The sequence below is a fragment of the Scylla paramamosain genome, chromosome 6 (genome assembly GCF_035594125.1).
Source record: "Scylla paramamosain isolate STU-SP2022 chromosome 6, ASM3559412v1, whole genome shotgun sequence".
In the NCBI taxonomy this organism is placed as follows: domain Eukaryota; kingdom Metazoa; phylum Arthropoda; class Malacostraca; order Decapoda; family Portunidae; genus Scylla; species Scylla paramamosain.
Window position 1 is genome coordinate 10444777 of NC_087156.1, and position 24773 is coordinate 10469549.

General features: G+C 36.4%; 1 protein-coding gene and 1 long non-coding RNA gene across 24 annotated transcripts in view; one reads left to right on the forward strand and one right to left on the reverse strand.

The window, feature by feature from the left end:
• The window catches only part of LOC135101299 (circumsporozoite protein-like), a 166140-nt gene that overhangs the window by 105749 nt on the left and 35618 nt on the right, over positions 1 to 24773 (reverse strand). For 21 of the 23 annotated variants that reach the window (XM_064005046.1, XM_064005045.1, XM_064005054.1 and 18 more), the window contains one exon: positions 17633 to 17686. The exons of the other annotated variants lie outside the window; for them this stretch is intronic. In XM_064005046.1, the coding sequence (XP_063861116.1) occupies positions 17633 to 17686 (54 nt within the window). The remainder of the gene's footprint in view (positions 1 to 17632; positions 17687 to 24773) is intronic. 23 annotated transcript variants of the gene reach the window in all.
• Positions 1329 to 3321, forward strand: LOC135101098 (uncharacterized). Its single transcript, XR_010269020.1, has 3 exons — positions 1329 to 2365; positions 2550 to 2694; positions 3162 to 3321. It is a non-coding gene; the product is annotated as an uncharacterized LOC135101098 (long non-coding RNA).

A 24773-nucleotide genomic window follows, 5' to 3' on the forward strand; every position in this document is an offset into this window, starting at 1 on the left:
TAATACTTATTCATTGCTGTTATACCAATAGCCTTAAAAACATACTTTAAATGTTTTTTTTTTTTCTATATTATTTGTCATGTGCATTGTTTATTGCGACACGTGGCACTGTTACTGAAAACTTGTCATGTAGCGCCTTTGTATGTCGATGTGCATTTATCGTATACAAATATTTTCACTTAAGGTGATGATGAAAATTATTCATAATGAAATGAAAAGCTCAAACGTTCTATATAATATTTCGGTGACGCAAGGTTACTTCGACCTAGTAACTTCAGTAACCAGAAGATGGAATATTCTACTCTGGGGAGACATGCAAGGTAAGAAATATATTTTGTTATCTCAGTTCAAACATTTAGTAGTATGAAATTTTGAGGAAGTATGATGAGAAAAATAATAAAAGCATAGGAGTAGTTACATGCACATCGAGATTTCCAACTGTTGAACCACCAATTTTTCTGTTTATGAATACGAGGTGCCTGCCAAATGCCAGTACGAGACCAGTAGCTACACCTTTTTTATCCTGCACTGAGTGAGACCCAGGCCTGTACTTTCATCAAGCTTGATACTGTCAGCTTACTGCACTTCTGGGACACTAGAGGCTAAGTTGACGCTGTTGTTAAGACTGAAATATACAGCCTCAACAAAAACATCACCAAGGGCACAGCTAGCCAGTATTCTACCTACCTACCTCCTAAGGTCCTAAGGCCTAAAGGCCTTCCATCCAACAACATTCCTGGTCTCCTCTCTCGCATGTAAGTGACAATTCAATGGTTGGTTAATCTCAGCTTGTAAGCCATGTCATTATTAAGTGTGTTTATTTGTGCATGATGTATACATTTTTTTTACCTACCTAATATAAATTATGTTTATGCAGGAAGTCATTGGTAAATTAAATAATTAACTAAACTCATCTGCACTCTTAGTTTGGTTAGTTTGATTATATACCTATGTTAAATTATGCTGGTTTGGCTTGGTTAGGTTAGTTAGGTCAGTCTAATTTGGTTTGGTTTGGTTATGATGGTTAGTTTCATTAGTTTGTTAGGTTGATTACCTAGGTTAAGTGGTAATCTGTTACATCCGGCTGGTGGGCACAGATGAGTGGAAGACTGATGAATGAGTGAAAATGTAGTGGAGTTTGTTCCATGAGTCCACTACCACTTTTAGAAAAAAAGTATGTTTCTTAAGTGTTGTAATAATCTCTGAATACCTGAAGGGCAAGCACAGTTAAGTACTAATGATTTTTTAGTAATTACTTTTGTGTCATGGATTCAGAGTCTTCATGTCCTCTCTGTAATCATGTATCAAGGTCAGTGAAAAATTGTGTAAATTATTGCCTGTTGCATTTAAATCAATACAGAAGAGTGATCAAATGCCCATTAAGGGATTCCAAATGGACACTTTCATCATATGCAGGGCTAAAGGCTCATATATACCAAGACCATCAAGAACGTAGGTCAAAAAGTGAAGAAAAATTGTTGATCTTAAGTCTCCATTTGAAATTACAGTGTAAAACTCTTTTGTGCCAACAAGTTTATGATAAAAATGAAGGATTTATTAAAGCATTTGAGACAGCACATTGATGATGGCACCAGGATTCAGTGCCCCTTTAATCAGTGCTCCAAAATGTTCTCAAAGACAACCACATTTAAATCACACTTAAGTAGGCATCACACATATCAAACAGTTAAGGACTTGCCATCTGAAATGGTCTACTCATCAAATTCAGACCTCTGTGATGACTTGTCACCAAGTTAGGAGGTATCCAGTACAACAAGAAATGACATTTATGACTTGGAAGGGACTAGCTTATCATTTATATACATATGTAACCAAAGGAGGTGTAATATTACAACCAGGAGCAGTGTAAATAATTGTAATTTTCTTATCATTTTACCTTTGATAAAGTTATTAATTGGTTCCTTTGTGCTTAATAAACAGGAAGGGGATGTGTGGGTATTTGTTATAAAAATTATGAGAGAGAAGTATCTTGTGGTCCATAAAAATTATGTTATCATTATTATTACCTGGTCTTTTGTGGAAAAAGCTTTAGGAAGAGGAGGTAAAATATCTACTGCAGTTCTGCCACAAGCATTGATTGGTGAGAAAGGGGTGAAGATGCTAGAGACAAGTCATGAAATCCTGACCAGGTGGCTATGTTATTTTTATTTATTTATTTATTTTCAATACTTTCAGGAGAATCAAGGTTTACTACAACAAGATATATGCTGTCAGTTCATGGTGTTGTTGTCACTGAGCATATTGCCACATTTACCACTGGCCTAGCTATGCTGTTGGCCTCCTATTACAACTTTAATATAAGGTACCCCATGGATTCTGCATCAACACTCGAGTTCATTCAAAGGTAATTCATATATATATATATATATATATATATATATATATATATATATATATATATATATATATATATATATATATATATATATATATATATATATATATATATATATATATAAACATATAGATAAATCTGTCCAGAACACCTCCAGTGTACCTCCATAGTACATTACCTTCTATCACTACAGATGTTTTGCTGGTATCAATCCCAAATGGGGGAGCAAGATAGAAGTAAAAAAAAACATTGCAAAAGGCACTCTGAAGTCCATCCGAAGGTCCTGTCCCTGATTAATGGTATTGCTGATGTAGACTGGAGGAGCTAAATCCCACCAGGTAATGTTTATTACTTATGAAAACATTGCTTTATCATTATGGAGATTAATCATCATTATTTTCTTTTAAGAAATCTTGGAACACTTATATTGGGTTTTTGTTAAGTGAAAAATAAGCTTCCAGGAAGTCACATGTATTACAGTGTCTTATTTACCATTTCATTTTACCTCACAAATAATTAATTTGTTTGATTACTAATTTTATTAGAGATGCTATGAGTGTGTTATGACGGTTAGATTGCTTTAATGTGCTTGTGCCTGGAAAAAAGGGGCTGGTCATCCCTATTTGGAAACTTAGTGGGCCATCATTTATTTAATTTATTTATTACCACTGACTTCAGTAGAAATAAACAATTTGCCCTGTAGTATATACCTTACTGTTTATATGAAGTACTTGTATTGTGCGTTCAAGACTGAAGACAACAATGCAACTTTTGTATCATGTTTTCATTATCTTAACTATTGCAGATGCTGTCAGCCACTAGAGGGGAGGAAACTAGAATTGTGATACACAAGTGGATGAAACTTCTCTTCCAGTCTTGGTGATGTACTTAAATAATGCTCTTTTTTTAATGATGTGTCAATGACAATTATAATGGTGATGCTGTAAAGGTGATGTACTTAAATGCCTAGGTTCATTATATATATATATATATATATATATATATATATATATATATATATATATATATATATATATATATATATATATATATATATATATTTTTTTTTTTTTTTTTTTTTTTTTTCTGGAATGCTCTTAATAATGGTGTAATGATTATAAAGGTGATGATGATGATGATGTCAAGTTTTCTCCATGCAAGTATAATGATGATTATAATGGTGGTGATGATGATGATAATGCAAGTTTTCTCCATGATTGGTGATGTAAATTAAATACCTAGGTTCAAATTTTTTCTGGAATGCTTTTTTTTATTTGTGTATGTAATGATTATAATGGTGATGATGATGCTGATGATGTAAAGTTCTCTCCATGCTGGTTGATGTATAGTTAAATGCCTAGGTTCATTATGATTTTTTTTTTCTTAAATTATCTTTTAATGAAGTGTAATGATGATGATTATGTAAAGTTCTCTCCATGCTTGGTGATGTAGTGAAATGCTTAGATTCACTGTTATTTTTATTTATTTATTTATTATTTTTTAGGAATGCTCTTTGATGAAGTGTCAAGTAATTGATTAAATTGTATAGTGTAGTTTTGTGGAAATATTTTTTGCAAGTTTGTCTAATGTATGTTTAGTTTTAAAAATGTGCTCAGGTAATTTCTCCTTTTACCTCATTTTGATTTTGAAGCCTCTTATCTAGTTCATCTTTTACGTGAGAATATGAGGAAAATGTAGGTTGTCCATGCCCTAACCCGATGTGCTGTTGGATACATTGTGTTAAATAAAATCTTTCTCCTATGAATTGTCTCACCTTTATAATTTTTCCATGGGCGGTAGGACAGGATTCAAGTTCCCATGTTTATTATTACTGATGCTGTGCTTTAACTAAAAGGATGTTTTTTTTTTTTTTTTTTTATTATTATTATTTTTTTTTTTTTTTTTTCAGCTTGGTTGTCAGATTCCTTACACATATCAGTCCTTGCATTCCTTCTGTGTTTCTCTCATAAACACATACAGTTTAAATAATACCTTGCTTATTTTCCCAAGAATGTTTCAGATACTGGAAGCAGTTAACTTATTTTCATAGACTTTGGTTCAGGTGAAGTGATTTCCCACCGACGTAATTAAATATTTTTGTACATAATCAGGTAGATATGTGATATACTCAAGATCTGTTCATATAGAAAAGAATATTTAATATTCATAAAAAAAAGTCCTCGAAGTGCCCTAGTAAATATGTGTTCTACTGAGTCAATTATGATTTTAGTATTTATTTACTTAAATTGTTATTAAATGTAAAAAATGTCACGAGTACTGAATAGTCGCATTTCCATCGCTCCAATATCCAGACTGTCGGTATCCAGACTCGTCATTATCCAAACAAGTGTCTGATTGGCTATCGTGACAGTAAGAGTTGCTATCTGGAGGGTAAGGGTCACTATTCAGACAGTAAGTCATTATCCGGATGTTTTACAGTCATTTACATCCCTATCCAGATGTTGCAGTCTCCGGATGGGCCTTTGGATAATAACTAGGATGGATATTGGAAAGTTTACAGCATTTTACTGCTGTAATTAAAACATTGCTGTTGATTCAGGATATAACCTCAATATATCAAATTTGCTCTTTCAAACACTGGTTTCTTCTGATATCTGCTCTTTTCTGCATACAGCGAACTTTTCAGTTTGTCATAAAAAGTTTATGTATACCACTTGCCCACTGCTCTCAGTGTGCCTTTTGTTTACATGCTGACCATCTGGAGGAAACAATATACTCCTGCCTGGCTGCCAGTCAGTCGACCTTTTGAACTGTTGCTCAGTGTATACTGAATACACTTTATTAATATGTGGTGCATGGTTCAGTTGGCCAGCAGGCATTCAGGCGTGTGATCAGCTGGCAACTGTAAACAGTAATGTGTAGTGAGAGCAGCAGCATTGCAATGTCTACCATTTGTATCTAAAGTCATAATTTGATATGTATGTACTGTATTGTCTTAACTGCATATACAGTAGTACACATACACAAGTATACAAACTTTTTTTCTGATGTACAGAGAAAATTTGGCATATACAAAAAAAAGGGTCATATGCCAACAAGTCATTAGATGTATCATTTTTTTTTTTTTATCAACCCAGACTTTCCAGATTAGTTTGATATAATGAAGGATCTATGTGCTGTACTACTATCATCAAGTGTACACAATATGGATATCAACTAGAAATTTCTTAAGAATTTGATACATTATGGATATTAACTAGAAATTTCTTAAGAATTTGATACTGCTAAGTTGTTCACAAGTTCATGTAAACTACAAATACTGTTTGCCAGTACTGTTCCAGTAAGACTAAAATTGAGAAATACATTTTCCCCTTTTTTTGATGAGTAATTTCTGTAAATGGTATACAAAAAAATCCTGTGATAATTTACAAGGAAAAAAATACAGAAACATTTAAAATTTACAGAAAATCTGTTATTTATATGGAAATTTTTGTTTACAGATAACTGTAAATTTTAGAGAAAAAGTTCGGCAGCCTTGTTGCCAGTGAATTTTCTGTAAAATTTATAGATTATTTTTTACAATGTACATTTTATAAGCGTTTAAGAAAAAGGTACGTTTATGCAATTTGCGTCTCCAGGCACCTTACAACAAAGAGGGGCTATAAGTTAGGTAAAAATGCTGGCTCCTTGCCTCCCAGACTGAAGTGTGATCGCTCCTAACCACCCTCAACAGATGCCAATATAAAAGAAAGAAGCATGTGGTGGTTTAATTTAAGTAAACGTGTTACTAATGTTACTGATCACCAATAAGTTATTTCCTATATATTTTCTTTTTACTCGCCATAACAGCGATAATCCATAAATAATGAAAAGAAGATGCCTCATCTTTACTCTTTAATCTAAGCCTCTTCCTTCTTCCCCTTCTAGCCCTACACATTCTTCCCCTTTCCTTACTGTGCATCTTGAATTATTCATTCACTCCTCCCTACACTGCTCCTATTTCTCAGTTCACTGCTTCTCACAACTCAGACTTAAATTACGAGCGGCCAAGTAGCCTCCTCACTGACGCCTTCCACACACGGCTCTTCCCTTCACATCGCCGCATAACCCGCCGCTCGCCGACCCACCACTGTCTTTTCCAAACCTAATTTCCTGTCTTCATATCTTTCTTTGCTCTCTGGCGCCCTGCTCGCCACCTCACCCTGCGCCCTCTGAGTAAGATGGAGGGAGCAGCAATAAAGTGATGAATATGATGGAATTTTGAGAGAGAGAGAGAGAGAGAGAGAGAGAGAGAGAGAGAGAGAGAGAGAGAGAGAGAGAGAGAGAGAGAGAGAGAGAGAGAGAGAGAGAGAGAGAGAGAGAGAGAGAGAGAGAGAGAGAGAGACTGAAGCAATTAACAAATTAACTTATCATGGCAACGAGAAAACACATGAATACATTTATATTAAGCCAAACTTTTCTATTATCACTCACCATGATCAGTAAAATAAAAAAAGAATCATTCCCTTCCTTGTAATTAATGAGAGGTCAATGACTGTCAATCAACCAAAGGCATTTACTCAAAAATTCTTCTCAATCTGTTTTCTAAAGTCAACCTAGTTGGATGATGCCAGTTTGATTTTTTTTATTACAATTGTTTGTTGCATAAAGTAACCAAATGACTGGTATATTTCACTTTAACGTATGTTGAAACTCTTAAAATATGTGACTTGAAAAAAATTTATGTGACTTGAAAAAAATTGTCAATACATTACATTTCAACGTATCTATGTTAGAATTTTTAAATATCCCCCCCAAAAGAGTTGAAAATCTTACAGGCCTCAGTAAATTTTGTAACTTTAGAAAATTTTAACAATTCTATATATCGAGGCAAGTTAGAAAAGAAAACTCTTTGCATCAGTTCATAATCGATAATCTTATATTAAGTTTTCTTCGATAGGAGCAAATGGTGTTCAATAAGTGTAGTGGCACAACAGTCAACACCAACTAAAAATAATTCTGGTCATGGTGATCATCCTGACTCAGGGTTGGCATAAAAAAAAGCCTAAGTGGGTTACATATATATATATATATATATATATATATATATATATATATATATATATATATATATATATATATATATATATATATATATATATATATATATATATATATATATATATATATATATATCATAATTTAGTTCTATATCATATTGTTTTTTTTTCTAATGTAGGAGGGACACTGCCCAAGGGCAAGAAAAAAAAAAAAAACTGAGATCCCAGTCCCAGAAAAGGGTCTAAAAGCAGTAGTAAAAATTTGAAGGATAAGTGTCTTGAAACCTTCCTCTTGAAGAAATTCAAGTCATAGGAAGGTGGAAATACAGAAGTAGGCAGGGTGTTCCAGAGTTTACCAGAGAAAGGGATGAATGATTGAGAATACTGGTTAACTCTTGCATTAGAGAAGTGGACAGAATAGGGGTGAGAGAAAGAAGAAAGTCTTGTGCAGTGAGGCCATGGGAGGAGGGAGGCATGCAGTTACCAAAATCAGAAGAGCAGTTAGCATGAAAATAGCGGTGGAAGACAGCTAGAGATGCAACATTGTGGTGATGAGAGAAAGGCTAAAGACAGTCAGTTAGAGGAGAGGAGTTGATGAGAAGAAAAGTTTTTGATTCCATCCTATCTAGAAGAGCGGTATGAGTGGAACCCCCCCAGACATGTGAAGCATACTCCATACATGGACGGATAAGGCCCTTGTACAATTAGCAGCTGGAGGGGGTGAGAAAAACTGGCAGAAACATCTCAGAACAACTAACTTCATTCAAGCTGTTTTAGCTAGAGATGAGATGTGAAGTTTCCAGTTCAGATTATAAGTAAAAGACAGACCGAGGATGTTCAGTGTAGAAGAGGGGGACTGTTGAGTGTCATTGAAGAAGAGGGGATAGTTGTCTGGAAGGTTGTGTCGAGTTGATAGATGGAGGAATTGAATTTTCAAGGCACTGAACAATACCAGGTGATGATGAAGTTACAGAGAACATAAGAACATAAGAAATAAGGGAAGTTGCAAGAAGCGACCAGGCTTACACATGGCAATCCCTGTATGAAATATACCTACCTATTTTCATCTATTATCCCCATCCAGATACCTGTCTAATCCTGTCTTAATGCTCTCTGATGTCCTAGCACTAACAATATGATTACTGAGTACATTCCACTCATCTATCACTCTATTTGAGAACCAATTTTTTCCTGTCTCCTTCCTAAACCTAAATTTTTCAAGCTTGAACCTGTTATTTCTTGTTCTCCCCTTGTTGCTGATCTAAAGAATTTTGCTTACATCCCCCTTGTTATAACTCTTATACCACTTAAAGACTTCTATCAGGTCCCCTCTTAACCTACATTTCTTTAAAGAATGCAAATTTAACAACTTCAATCTCGCCTAGTAAGGAATACTCCTCATCCCCTGTATTCTTTTAGTCATTCTCCTCTGCACTGATTCTAATAGACCTATATCTTTCCTGTAATGTGGGGATCAGAACTGCATAGCGTAGTCTAGATGAGGTCTGACCAGCGCCAAGTATAACTTTAATATTACTTCTGGCCTTCTACTTTTAACACTCCTAAAAATGAATCCTAGTACCCTATTTGGCCTGTTTCTGGTTTCTATGCATTGTTTTCCTAGATGGAGTTCAGAGCTAACTATAACTCCTAAATCTTTCTCGTACCCTGTATCTACCAGAGTTTGGTTGTTTAATGTGTACCTACAGTGTGGCTTTCCTCTACCTACGCTAAGTACTTTGCATTTATTGATATTAAATTGCAGAGAGAAGGATAGAAGCTGTAGGACAGTAGTTTGGAAATCAAGGATTTGTGCCAGACTCTGTCAAAAGCTTTTGATATCTCCAAGGCAACAGCAAAAGTTTTACCAAAATCTCTAACAGAGGATGACCACCACTCAGTAAGGAAAGCTAAAAGATCACCAGTAGAGTGGCTTTGACGGAACCCATACTGGTGATCAGAAAGAAGGTTGTGAAGTGATAGATGTTTAAGAATCTTCCTGTTGAGGATAGATTAAAAAATCTTAGATAGGCAGGAAATTAAAGCAATAGGACGGTAGTTTGTGGGATTAGAACAGTCACCCTATTTAAGAACAGGCTGAATATAGGCGAACTTCCAACAAGAAGGAAAAGTAGATGTTGACAGACAGAGCTAAAAGAGTTTGACTAGGTAAGGTGAAACTGTGCACAGAGGCACAGTTTTGGAGAACAATAGGAGGGACCCCATCAAGTCCATAAGCCTTCCCAGGGTTAGGCCAGTGAGGGCATGGAAAACATCATTGTGAAGAATTTTAACAGGTAGAATGAAGTAGTCAGAGGGTGGAGGAGAGCGAGGAACAAGTCCAGAATCGTCCAAGGTAGAGTTTTTAGCAAAGGTCTGGATGAAGAGTTCAGCTTTAGAAATAGATGTGATAGCAGTGGTGCCGTCTGGTTGAAATAAAGGAGGAAAAGTCATGCCTGACTCGTTCATTTTCTGTACAGTACAAGTTATCACAGGCTTTGTCCAGCCAGACCAAACTGTATCAGCATGACTTAAACAAGAGTCTTACCTCCCTCTTTTTACTTTTCCTTTCCTGTTTTTCATTTGCATCAGTCTTCCTGATCTCCTGTGCCTTCCCTCACCCTTTGTCTCTACACCTTGATGTTCCTCTCACCTTCCCTCACTCTTTCCTCACTCTATTTTTTCATTCATTCTTTTTCTGTTGTCTTCATAGTAACCATCACCCCCTGCCTCTCTCTCTCTCTCTCTCTCTCTCTCTCTCTCTCTCTCTCTCTCTCTCTCTCTCTCTCTCTCTCTCTCTCTCTCTCATATATGCTGCTCTCACCTTATTTCTCACTTACTCTTCCCCATCTCTCCACACACTGCATTCACTCTGTCCTCAGCCTGCCTCTCCCTCTCTCTCCTCTTCTCTCTCTCCTCTTCTCTCTCTCCTCTCACCCTTGTTCTCCCTCACTTCTCTCCCTGTAATCCACCATCATGCCCTTGAGCTCTTCATTAATATGCAAGGTGAATGAACACTGTGATGCTCTCTCTCTCTCTCTCTCTCTCTCTCTCTCTCTCTCTCTCTCTCTCTCTCTCTCTCTCTCTCTCTCTCTCTCTCTCTCTCTCTCTCACAAATGATATGATGTTCCTGTATAAAACTGTTAACTAAAAAAATGATAGTAATAATAATGTATGCTTATATTTCCCCTTTATTATTTACATCTCTCTTTATTTGCTGACGCTTTGATTATTTTGTTATGCTTAACTGAATTGCTTATTTTTTGCTTTTGTTGTTAAAATTTCTCTCCTACATCTGTTTGTATTTTTATCTAATCTCTTCATAATATTTACTTTGAATCATTAATTTCCATTTTTGTGTTTATTGTATGAATAATTGCTTATATTTACTATTTCTCTAAAAAAATGTTTCTTTTATATTAATATTTATGTAACTTGAGACATCCAGACCTCTTGGATGGTAAAGCCATGATGTTTTCTGCTCCTGTTGGATACAAAGAGATTTATTCCCTTTGTTGTTATTGTTGTTGATGATGCTATTGTTGTTGTTATTGCAGTTACTGTTGCTGCTCTTCTTATTCTTCTTATTCTTGTTCTTCTCCTCATTTTTCTTCTTTGTGTTGTTGTTCATGTTGCTAATTTGTTGTTGTTGCTCCTGCAGTTTTTTCTCTACGCTGGTGTAATCTGGTATGTTTTCTTTCTTTTATTTGATCATCATCTCTCTCTCTCTCTCTCTCTCTCTCTCTCTCTCTCTCTCTCTCTCTCTCTCTCTCTATATATATATAGAGAGAGAGAGAGAGAGAGAGAGAGAGAGAGAGAGAGAGAGAGAGAGAGAGAGAGAGAGAGAGAGAGAGAGAGAGAGAGAGAGAGAGAGAGAGAGAGAGAGAGAGAGAGAGAGAGAGAGAGAGAGAGAGAGAGAGAGAGAGAGAGAGCAAAAGAAAATATAAGGCATTACTGTGATATGAAAAAAAAAGTTGCATTTTTACTTCTAATGAAATCAAAATATTGTTCATGAATATCAAATAAAAGAAAGAAAACATACCAGATTACACCAGCATAGAGAAAAAACTGCAGGAGCAACAACAACAAATTAGCAACATGAACAACAACACAAAGAAGAAGAATGTCGAGAAGAACAAGAACAAGACGACAATGAATAGCAGCAACAATACACAGATACGTACATACAGGCGTACATGGACATGCATAACCTTCACAGGAATGCTAACCTTGCAAGGAATGTGTTTGAGATGCAGAGAGGTAAGCACGATGAGAGTGTGATGTGAGTGCGAGGATTCTGAGAGGATGAGGCACCAAGAAAAACATTACTGTGGATGATTTATAAAAGAGGACGCAAATATGAATATGTAATTACATTATCAAATTAGTGTTTGTGTTTTTTATTTTTGATAATTTATTAATTTAATATTTTTGTATAGTATATAAATTATGCATCAATTGCAATTTTTGAATGGAATAATATACCTAAGATAATATAGTGAAGAGAACTTAAAGATCATACAAAGTGAGGTTTTGCATGAGAAGAAAATAAATAAATAATAACAATGCATGCGATGAAATGCGCAAGATTATTTGGAGACAAAAGTTTGATTTTTTTAAAAATGACAATAGGAAGTTTGACTTCACAAAAATAGATAACTAGGTAATAGGTGTTTTAAGTTGCTTAACAACTTAAAAGACCTTCCTCCAGCGGCTGGTTCTAATTTTTGGATGCGTCACAGACGTTGTCAAACGAAGCCCGGCTGCACGTGCCACGCATAGTGTCGAGCCGCTGTGCAGGTTGCAGTGAGTGACACAATGCTATAAATGACTCTGTGTTTTCAATATGTTGAGCTTTATCTGCATTCTGATCAAGCTATTCTATTCCCGAGAGTTTTTTCACTTAAAGTAATAATATATTTCAGTACATAAGAACATAAGAACATAAGAAATAAGGAACACCACATGAAGTGGCCAGGCTTACACGTGGCAGTCCTTGTATGAAATATACCTATCTATTTCCACCTATCATCCCCATTCATAAACTTGTCTAATCTTCTCTTAAAGCTCCCTAATGTCTTAGTACAAACAACAAGATTACTGAGTCCATTCCACTCATCTCCCACTCTATTTGAGAACCTTTTTTAGAAAAATTTTCAAGCTTGAACCCGTTATTACTTGTTCTATCCTGGTTATTGATCCTAAGAATTTTGCTTACATACACCTTGTTATAACCCTTATACCACTTAAAAACTTCAATCAGGTCCCCACTTCGCCTACATCTCTCTAAAGAATGCAAATTTAACAGCTTTAATCTTGCCTCATAAGGAATGCTCCTCATCCCCTGTATCCTTTAAGTCATTCTCCTCTGTACTGATTCTAATAGACCTATATCTTTCCTGTAATGTGGGGACCAAAACTGCACAATGTAGCCTTGACGAGATCTGACCAGCACCAAATATAACTTTAATATTACTTCAGGCCATCTTCTTTTATCACTCCTAAAAATGAATTCTAATACACTATTTGCCGTTTCTGGCCTCTATGCATTGCTTTCCTAGACAGAGTTCAGAACTAACTATAACTCCTAAATCTTTCTCGTACCCTGTACCTACCAGAGTTTCGTTGTTTAAAACATTGTGTATCTACTGTGTGGGTTTCCTCTACCTACCCTAAGTACTTTGCATTTGTTGATATTAAACTGCATTTGCCATCTGTCCGTCCATTCATTCATCTTCTCTAAATCTGCCTGCAAGGTGATGCCATCCGATTCTGACCTAATTAATCTATCTTTGTGTCATCTGCAAATTTACTAACATCACTACTATTTCCAATATCCAAGTCATTGATATATATTAAAAACAACAATGACCCTAATACTGATCCCTGTGGCACCCCACTAATTACAAGGCACCACCTAGATTTAGAGCCGTTTATTACAACTCTTTGTCACCTGTCGCTTAGCCATGACCTTATACATCCTAACACCTTCCCATCTATCCCGTGTGCCCTAACCTTTCTCAGGAGCCTCTGATGGGGGTACCTTGTCAGAAGCTTTACTAAAGTCCAGATATAAGATATCATAACTATCACCATTATCTACTGCCTCGTACACTTTACTGTAAAAACTTAACAAGTTCATCAGGCAAGACTTCTCCTTTGAGAATTCATGCTGTGATTAATTTATCAAGTTATGTTTGTCTAAATGCTCCCTAATGTTCCTCGCTATTATTGACTCCAATATTTTACTCACAACTGGAGTTAAGCTGACAGGTCTATAATTAGATGCTAAAGTTTTATCTCTTTTCTTAAAGAAGGGTACTACATTAGCCTGCCTCCACATTACTGGTACCTCACCTGACTCAAATGATTTCCTAAAGAGAGAGACTAACAGCTCACTAATAACCTCTTTGCATTTCTTAAGTACTCTGGGATATATTTCATCTGGTCCTGGTGCCTTGAACTTTTTTAGCCTATCTATCTTCTGTTCCATGATCTCCTTAGTTATGGAAATATCTGCTAGCTTCTCATTCTCATCTGCTCTAAACATCTGTTCACTATTTGGCATATCCTGCATGTTTTCCTGGGTGAAGACAGTTAAAAAATACTCATTCAGAATTTTACTAAACTCCTCCCAGAACTAAGCAGCTCCCCATCTGCTGCCTTTAATAGACCTATAGTATCCTTATTAATTTCTTCCTGTATACCTGATAAAATCCCTTGGGGTCCGTCTTTGCCTGGCTGGCTACCTTTAATTCATAATTACCCTTGTTGACCTCCTGATTGTTTCAACTAATTCATTATATTATGACCTTAAAACATCTTCACCTGCCCTTAATCTCTTATATATACTTCTCTTCTGCCCTATATGATGTTTTAACCTAGCAGTCATCCATTTAGGGTTATTTTTCTGTGATCTTATTGCTCTATACGGGATGTTTGCTAACTGACATGTATGGAATTTATCTACGAAATATTTATGCAACTCATCTACATTTACTTCACCTAATCCCCCATCTCGGCCAGTTCCATCCTCTCCACTTCTTCATTTACTCTTCTCGACCTCATCTCTCCCATTTCAGCATGACTTGACCCTCCAACATACTCATACCTATCTCCCCATCTCTCTCTCCTCCACCCCTTACAGACAAATCTTCCCTTCTCTTGTCATTCACCTTCACACCTCACCTCACCTCTCTCATCCTTCCTTATCTCTCTCAACTCTGTTCCTGACCTGACCTCACCCTGCATCCGTTGCCAGTCAACTCCTTGGAGGTACCTTTTTAATTCCTCAAAAACTGCTCTCCTAAAGTCAGGTATTTTACTAGTATTTTTGCTTCTAAAAGTTTCTTCCATTTTAATTTGTACCTAATTTCCCAATGGTCACTATCACCTAGCTGTCCCCAACCTCTACCTATATGACTGCTTCCTCCCTGTTAGTAAGAATTATATCTAGAATACTGTTCTCCCTTGTGGGTTCTATGATTACCTACATTAAAATCCCTCTCATCCAGCATTCGAGCATCCGGCAGCTTCAAGTATCCGGCACATTTTTCCCCGAACCTTAAAATCAATAAAAAATCAATGTGTACTCATAAAATTGATTAAAATTCCCGTGCAAGACATACTTTGTCCCCTCGCCACCAGAGCGCACTGCTTCGCACCACCCGCGGCCCACTGCACTGTTTACTCAGTGACTCAGTCCCGCGTGTGCACTGTTTATCGCCTGACACCTTCATTATGCCTAAAGTTCTAGAAAAGAGGAAGCGTGTTGTGCTTGCACTTAAGCAGAAGGTAGACATTTGTCAACAATTAGAGAGAGATGAAAGCAGACAGCAACTAATGGTGGAATATGGTGTGGGCTCATCAACTATTTATGACATTAAATCCCAAACGAAAAAGTTGTGGGATTACATGAAAGCTACCGACACCCCAAAGGCAGCGGAAAATCGTCACACACTGCAGTATCATCGTGGTGAAATGATGGACAAAGTGTTATACGAGTGGTTCAGCTTGAAAAGATCAGAAGGAGTCACAATTACAATCACAATGTGTGTTGGTGAGTGTGAGGTGACAGTACGGGTGGCGACGCGCGGCACAGCGATCAGCTGATCTTTGTTATGGTAAGATGCGTGAGTGTAGGGTGGTGACTGTGGACATAATTTCACTTCTATTCAAGTATCCGGCATGTCGGCGGTCCTGTTGATGCCGGATAAGAGGGATTTTACTGTATTTAAAAAAATTTTCCTGAATTACCTTCAGAAATTCTTCTACTTCCATGTTATCCACCATCAGGCTCCAGTCGATATTCCTAAAATTAAAGTCTCCTACCACAAATACCTGACTGTACCTTCCTGCTCTATTTAATTCCTGCCACAGTGAGGTGTTAATTTCTCTTGTACTGTTCGGTGGCTTGTACACTACTCCCATTACTACTGACTGTGATCATTCCTTAATATCTACCCATATTGACTCTGTTTTGCTATCTGCATTCAATTCAATGATTAACATTTGAAAATAGCAGGCATAAGTAAAACATGTTATGAACATTTTTTTTTTAACATCTTCACAGTTCAACTCATCATTTTCTTTTTTGTTTTGTCAAGTTCTTTACAACACATCTCTGTTCTACAGTCACTGCTGAGTCTGATGGTGCCAACCAAGACTAGCTATCCCATATAAGAAGTGAGTTATGGCAAATAATTCACGCACTTTCGCGCTAGAGCTCAATCTATAGTGATGAGGTGATAGTTGCAAGAGTTGCGAGACAGAAATCTTCGCCCACATGCCTATAAATTGAAATATGCAAAATACAGCAAAGGTGAGTCTGACGAAGAAATTACATAAAATAAGATACGCCTTCAAAAGTTACCAACCAAAAAATGTTTCTGAAACTGAAATCAAAATTTTTATGTGCGGACACCAAAAGGTGGTCCTGGCCAAATCATTGTTGCGCCCTCCAGGGCCAGGCGGGGGCAGTGAGGTGTAGAGATGTGTGGTAACAATAATATAAACCCCTCACTCTACTAGGGGAATAATCCCTCAAAAGATATTTAATACTTTACTAAATGATAAAGAAAACTATAAATTTTCTTTCATTCGCTGACAAGAAAAAAAAAAAAAACGTGATGAAATTAATATTTTCAGAAATCTACAATGACGAGCCTCTAAAAAAAGGGAGACAAATAGTGTGGGCCAGCTCTTGTCATCAAGGCCCACGTCACCTTGACTTTTCAAGGTGATAATCAACATACACAGAGACAAATAAGGACACTTCATAGAACTATACAAGTTTAACTCTGATTTTACTTAATAAAGCTGCAACAAAGGTTATGACGATAAAAAGTTACCTTAGGTTAGGCCGCAAATATTATGGTGGTAACGCTTCCTGGGAAATCAGTTAAAAATAATATCAATACCAATTGAACAAAGAAAATGTAAATATATTTTCTCCAGATAAGGAAATTTTTTTTCCTTTTTTATGTGGAAATCAAACTCACACTAAATATAGATTGTTACAGTAATAGTTTCCAAGGACACTTTATCATAACATGCAAAATATTATTAATCTACATAACCGTAAAATGCAGTAAAAGATAAATAAACAGATAAATTAGAAGATCTGATATTTACCTAAAAAGTACTCAAGTGAATATTCCTGTTATTGTGTAAAGTTTTTTGTAATTGCATTTTTCCTTTCTTCATTCACATATTCGTATATAAAAAAGATATATATATATATATACGAAAAAAAAAAGAATGCAAAATTGACAGCTAATTGTTAGGTTTCAACTGAATCTCCAAGTAAATATTTATACCAACAAGATGACACCATTATAGAAAATATATGATTTTGTATCCTTCTTTTTTTTCTATGCATAAACTAAAATAAGCACATGAAGACTGGAATACAAAAATTATAGTTTAGAAAAAGATTCTCGGTTAATCCACAAAAGACTTTTTTTCCTGTAAGATGTTGCAATGAACATTATAGACTAAATTTACATTCTTTCTTCTTTCATATATATACCCTAGGAAGGCACAAAAATGGGAGGCAAAACAACGCTTTGGAAAAATATTTAAACTAATCCTTCAATGGATAATACTACTGACACGATACCATGGAAGCACATCTTTTCTTTCCTTCATAGATTCATAGGAAACTGACAGGAGAAAGGCTGGCAACAGTGACAGGTTTCACTTGACATGGAAAAAAAAAAGTTTAACAGCGAGTTCCAAAACAGAGTGCACATGATGTAATGAAGCAGGTACTCACTTTCCTCCTGCATGTGTTGGGAGTGTTCACCGTGGCACCACCTGCCATCCTTTCCTGAAAATATCAAAACATCCACATAAAAAAGTGATGCAGCTTGACTATTCTAAAAAGAGCTAAAAATGAACCAACATGAACAGAACCACCACAAATCCTTTACTGCATGAGTTACAATATACACATGAACAAAAAAGGAAAGAATAAATACTGAAGAAAAACACGAAATGTCATCAATAAAACATGTCAGATTCCTCCATGCAAGAACACATGGATACATGGAAAACAACACTGAAAACAGAACACACTTGAAACTCTAAAAATGTTAAATATGCACAACAGCTGCAACAAAATAAAACGAACAAACACCATTACATATATAACAAGATTAAATAACAAAATAAAAAGAAGCAAAAAATAATAAATGCAAAGCTTCCCAACATTCAGCAGTACAAACCTTAAAAAAAACAGCAAGGATACACTTATAAAATAATAAGTACCACTTCAGTCTAGCCATAAAAAGTATTCACGGCACAAAACATGAAAGTCCCTTTTGAGTATCTCTGCCAAGGTGGCCTGACTCATCTATTCTTCATTTTTATTATTGTTCAGTAATACAACACATCCGCCTTCCTCCGTTTGTGGTTCTGATAACAACAACAAACACTCTCTGACCACTCCTAGTTAGATACCTGCCTTTTCGTGTGGTTACTGCGAGGACACAGCATGTTACCTATAATGTCTTAAACAACAAAACAACAACAATAACAAGGGCTCCAGAGACAACAAAGATATCATAGTTGCTGTTGGTTCTGGATGTCACTGCTTCTTGGTAAGGATCTCAACAAAAGTGAACACCTGTGAGATCCACCCTACTTCATGCTTGTGCTGCTAACTCGTCTGGATGATGCAATACATTTAGTGTGATACCTTTCACTGGACCTGCCTAGTATAGTTGTGTCTACATATTTCAGTTCCTGCAGTCATCTGAATAGAAAAGCTTCACTGCAAAGCCAAGGTAGTGTTTTGCTGCCAATAACATTCCTATATATGCATTACCAAAGGCATCCTAATTTTTTTTTGTCCCACTGCTTACCAAACCAATGCCAGACACTCTTTTGATAAGGTCCCACAGGAGGCCATCTTTCCTACCATGGCAAGACTCACACAATTTTCTCATATTTTCCCTGAAAACATATTGATGGATCTCAAGATGTTAGTGTTTTCTACGATGCCTTTGCTACTTCAACACTATACATATATATAGAAAAAAACTTTAACAGCAAAACAACAAACATGACAGCATCTGCTTAGATTCTATCACCATTGCTCTCTTGAAAGCAAAAAACAATTTATATGAAAAAGTGTAACTGAAAAGAGTGTAGGTTAATTAATGAATGCTTTGATATTCTAAAAAGCTTTGCATTATAAAAGAAAAAAATTGCAGATATTCTCCTGACCAATTACTAATCTCTCTCTCTCTCTCTCTCTCTCTCTCTCTCTCTCTCTCTCTCTCTCTCTCTCTCTCTCTCTCTCTCTCTCTCTCTCATCTAAAGACCAGCTAATAAACAAATATATAAATAAATATCCCCATTAAAAGCATTTACTATGTGTAATTCAATCTCCCGTCGAGTGAGCACATGAGTAATCACACGTCTGAAGAAGGCATGCTAATGAACACCAAGCTGACGAGCCTTTTTATTTGTTACTCACATTTGAGACTAGCAAGCCCTCGGAATATTTAGGCCACTTATCGACTTTTTATGTAAATATACTTTCTATGTACGTCTCTCTCTCTCTCTCTCTCTGAAATATATCTGATGCAAATAATTTTAATGTAGCTTTAGGTGACGATGATCTTTTTAGACCTCATCCTGTAAGTGTTGAAACTGTTATCCTCACTATTAAAAACCTAAAAGAAACTAGTTCTGTAGGTTCGGATGGCATTTCAATGAGATTTATTAAGGATGCACTCTATGTTATAGCTTTTTATTTGACGTGTATCATCAATACTTCAATTGTAACAGGCATCTTTCCTACATCCTGGAAACACGCACTAGTTGTACCAAGCCTCAAAACTGGTGATGTTAATGATCCAAATAATTTTCGACCCATCTCTCTATTACCTATCATATCAAAACTATTAGAAAAAGTTGTCACTAATCAACTTATGTATTTCTTGGAATTTAGTCAATCATTGTCTAACACCCAACATGGCTTTCGTCCAAAACAGTCAACAGAGACTGCACTTACTGTTATCTCAAACAAAATATATAGCAATATGGACTCTAAGAAAATTACATTGTTAACCTTGTGTGACCTCTCTAAAGCTTTTGACAATGTCAGTCATGAGATCCTTTTAAAAAAATGTTCTGCAATAAAAATGGACATCTTCTGGTTTAAAAGTTACATTGAAAACAGAGCTCAGTCTGTCCGTCTCAATAGCACAGTATCTAATAAACTTAACGTAGCTTATGGAGTCCCACAAGGTTCAATTCTCGGACCCGTTTTATTTTTGATTTATGTAAATGACCCTAATGAGAGTATCAACGAATGTTGTCTAACACAGTATGCTGATGACACTCAGTTTCTCCACGCCGACACTCCAAATAACCTTGTAGCTCTCATCTCTAGAACGGAAGAAACTCTGCGGAATGTAAAACAGTATTTTCTTAGAAACGGGCTGATGTTAAATTCAAAGAAAACACAATGTATCTTCATTGGTAACAGACAACTTTTATCACAGATTCCTCCGAACACCATAATAGACTGTGATGGAGACTTCATTTACCCAAGCTCTCATGTTAAAAATCTTGGTGTTTTCATTGATAAATACATGCTTTTTGATGTACATATTGGTGAATTAACAAAGAAAGTCATGGGTGCATTAATGTTCATTAATAGAATAAGCCAGAACTTTGATAAATCAACAAGAATACTTGTAGTACAGTCACTAGTTCTCAGTTTAATAAATTACTGTATTGTAATATGGGGTACAACTAATGAAACTTTGCTGCACAATGTCCAGAAATTGCAAAATTTTGCAGCTAAAGTAGCTGTTGGGTGTACCAGAAAGTATGATCATGTAACCCCCTTCATAAAAGAGTTAAAGTGGTTGAAAATCAAAGAGAAGCACACCTTTGATAAATGTACAACTGTTTATAAGGCTGTCAATAACTGTTATCCAGACTGGTACCTCAAATTTCCCACAGTTAGAGAACACACCACAAGCAACACAAGACAGCTCAATAACCTTTATGTGGGTAGAGCTAGAACAGACTCTGGTGCCAGAGCCATTACGATACTTGGACCAAAGTTATGGAATACACTGCCCACCAATGTGATCAATTCTGAAAGCCTTTATGCTTTTAAGTCTAGACTTAGCGAAATTCTTTTAAATAATTATTAGTCAATGTTATCATAGCACAATTATTTTAAATGACGTTTACTAAATGTTTAATACAGAGTAGCAAAGAAATTTTGAGTCAATCTACTTTTTATTGTGTGTGTGTGTGTGTGTGTGTGTGTGTGTGTGTGTGTGTGTGTGTGTGTGTGTGTGTGTGTGTGTGTGTATTTTATTTGCTATTATATATTAAACATGACTACCTATGTTAACCAATCTGTAAGAATAACCATGTCTCATGGAATAATAAAGAATCTGAATCTGAAATCTGAATCTCTCTCTCTCTCTCTCTCTCTCTCTCTCTCTCTCTCTCTCTCTCTCTCTCTCTCTCTCTCTCTCTCTCATCATTTATCTCTGCATAGGAATGACTATTAAATGCCTTGACTGTTAAGGTTTGTAATGAAACCTGATATAATAATAATAGTAATAATAATAATAATAATAATAATAATAATAACAATAATGATAATAATAATAATAATAATAATAATAATAATAATAATAATAATAATAATGATAATAATAATAATAATAATAATAATAATAATAATAATAATAATAATAATCAAACAGTTGTAATGAAAACTCCAGTACATCTGGTTTCATAGAGTTTATACCAAGCCTCCAGTACTTCCCCTACATAAGGGCTTGATTGAGTACCTTACCCTCTCCCGGCCCTCTAGTCGTCCTTCATGAAATCCGATGCTCATAATCATATTAATTGATCTATCATATCAGCTTCGTCTCTCTCTCTCTCTCTCTCTCTCTCTCTCTCTCTCTCTCTCTCTCTCTCTCTCTCTCTCTCTCTCTTCAGAACTATCAATATACAGAATAGCAGGTTCGAAGTATTCTGTGGTCGTAAGACTCGGCCTCATCAGACAGTGGGAGCGCTTTTATGTTGCTCTGCTTCCCTGCAATAATATTTAATGACAATGAGACTTTGGTTGTTAATGAATGTGCCATCAGCACGTGCAATGACTGACCGACAGACAAATACACACACACACACAAACACACACAGTATCCAAGCTGCTATCTGCTGCTATCCAAAAGCTGCTTGACTGTTTCCGTCAGCTTTACCAAATTATTTATAGCTAGGATCTTGTTTAGGGCACTCAGGAGACTACAGTCACTACACGCGACCTCTGCACTAAAGAAGGAATAACAAAGGTACATCTACCACAAATACCTATTTTATTTCTATGTTTTTTTTTTTTTTTCCAGCAATCTGTAAATCTGCGTGGCTGCTGCTCAAGGTGGCAAAGCATTAACAGGAGCTGAGAGTGTGGTGGGATGGATGTTTTGACAGTATCTGTCCCTTTCTCTCTCCAAGTAGATATTGTAGAGTACCTACCAAATTATCTATAAAAATAAGACGTCTACATTCTGGCACAATGAACCATGTTATTTGACACGTTTGGTGATAACGCCAGTGACAATGAGTAGCCCTGCACACTAAGGATAGTTTCCATATATTACATATGACCTAACAAATAGAGGTATCTTAGCATCACGTCAAGCCATGCATACCAACCTTACCGACACAAAACGTGATCAGGCAGCGGGTTTTGTATTGTTCATTATGCCACAGTTCGCGCCACACTTTAAAGATAGTTTTCGGAGATACTGTACAATCATTGGCTGAAAAGTTCTTTATACAGTCATACAGATCAGTTACTTTCAACTTGGGTCCACTTAGACTAATATGTATGAGACTACACTTTTATTTGAAATATTTAGATGCAGGTTCTACTTTATGCTTCTGTTTATCCTACTTAGTATTAAAACAAGAGTGGGATTTCATTAAGTTTATAAAGGAACGTTACTGAATGCTGTTGACGAGACAACGATGAGACAAATTCTTATTTCAGTTCTACATCACCAGTGTTTACGGCTTCACTCCAGAACAGGACTCCCTAACCTCCTCTCATCCCAAGCAAAGCCTCTTACGAGTAAATCGTTTCGTTATTGTCAATCTATTATCTGTTCTTTATATTCAAGAGAAAATATGGAAACAGTTGGATCTACTTTTCTATGTCAAGTCTTCTGGGTTGTGACTGATTTCTTTCTAGCGTCTGCAGCTTAAGAGTGTCAATGAAGAATAATGATGCTATTTCACTGAACTTAAAGCTTTCACTGTTAGGACTCTCTCTCTCTCTCTCTCTCTCTCTCTCTCTCTCTCTCTCTCTCTCTCTCTCTCTCTCTCTGTCTGAAACCATATCTTGCTCCCAAGCAGAATTCACCTTCTCTCTTTTACCCATCTTTACTATATTTCAATAAGTAAAGCTATTTCCTAAGAAGTAACATCCTAACAATCCTCCTTCAGCTTGAGTAGCAACACTAATTTTATTGCAAACCTTCCAGTTCGACTTCGCTTAGATTACCTTACTTAAGGTTTCCAGTCAAGAGATACCCTGCCATGCCTCGCCTCACCCTCCCTAACACTCCGCCAAGACAATGATTCCCTTGGTACCATCGCCGCGTGTACCAGGATGACAGAAAAGCCGACAGTCCATAGGATACACTGCTAAGCCATGCGCAGATTAGCTCCGTTAGCGTAAGTCCGAGAAGACGAGCAATTCAACTGACCTTGGAAAACCTTGAGCTGAAGCAAGGAGGGTAAGTAGTGTGTCTAGAATATGAAGGTGGTAGTTAAGTGAGACTGAAGAGGAGGAACACAAGTCATGTTGCGATTGATGGATAAAGGCAAACAAGGGAGAGGGTCGCAAAGAGGAAGCGAGACGCAAGGCGCCTTCAGGCCAGTCACTGCTGGTGTCCCTCACCTCCCCTTCCTGCCTCGCTGCGAGGTGAAGGGGCCACTACCACCGCTGCCTCAACACTTACACTACCTTTGCGTCTCAACACTGAAATGCTTGAATGAATGGGAATGAACAAGAAATTAATGGTCACTTAGAATTGCTTATAACAAGTACATGTTACTAAGTGTTTTAAATCAATCTGTCTGTCTGCGTCTGTTTGTTTATCTCTGCCTCATATGTTCACTATAATGTTCTGTAAGAATGAGCATCCCAATTTCTGTTGCTTTGTTGCAGTGCATATATTTGTATCAATGGTGTGTGTGTGTGTGTGTGTGTGTGTAACATTACGAGTGGAACAATATTTACGAGTATGAGTCAGTAGGTCTGTCTTCTGGTATATTTAGTAGTTTTAGGAAATCAATGACAACTACGTATTGTGCCTGAAAAATGGCATACCGTAAATACGAGGCTATGAAAGAAAAAATATAGTTAGGTCACTATGTATGCATTTTCTTCGCTTACAGTAATTGTTATCACAAAAGAATATACGAGTAACGGAAGAGGCATACGTTTATATTATGCAAACATTATGCTGTATTAATATCCCAATGACTAATTCAGTTGGATTTTTGGTTAAGTACTCGCTGCAGGGCACGGTAAAATATTTATTAAAGTGCTTTACAAAAAAAATTGTGCAAATATACTCTTTAGAATGAAATATACCAGTTTCTGCCACTATTTAAAACTACTTTGTCCATGTCTGTGTCTGCCCGCACATCCATCTGTCCCTCTGTCTATTTGTCTGTTTCTCTGTCTGCTTGCTTGCCTTCTATTTTTGCCTGCCTGCCTGTCTGCCTGCTTCTTTGCCTGCCTATCCTCTTCAAGTTAGGCTGACTATTTCCCTGTCACTCTGTCTGTCTGCCTGCTTTCTTTCTTTCTTTTTTGTATGTCCATCCACCTCTTTCCCTGCCTGTTAGTCTGTCTG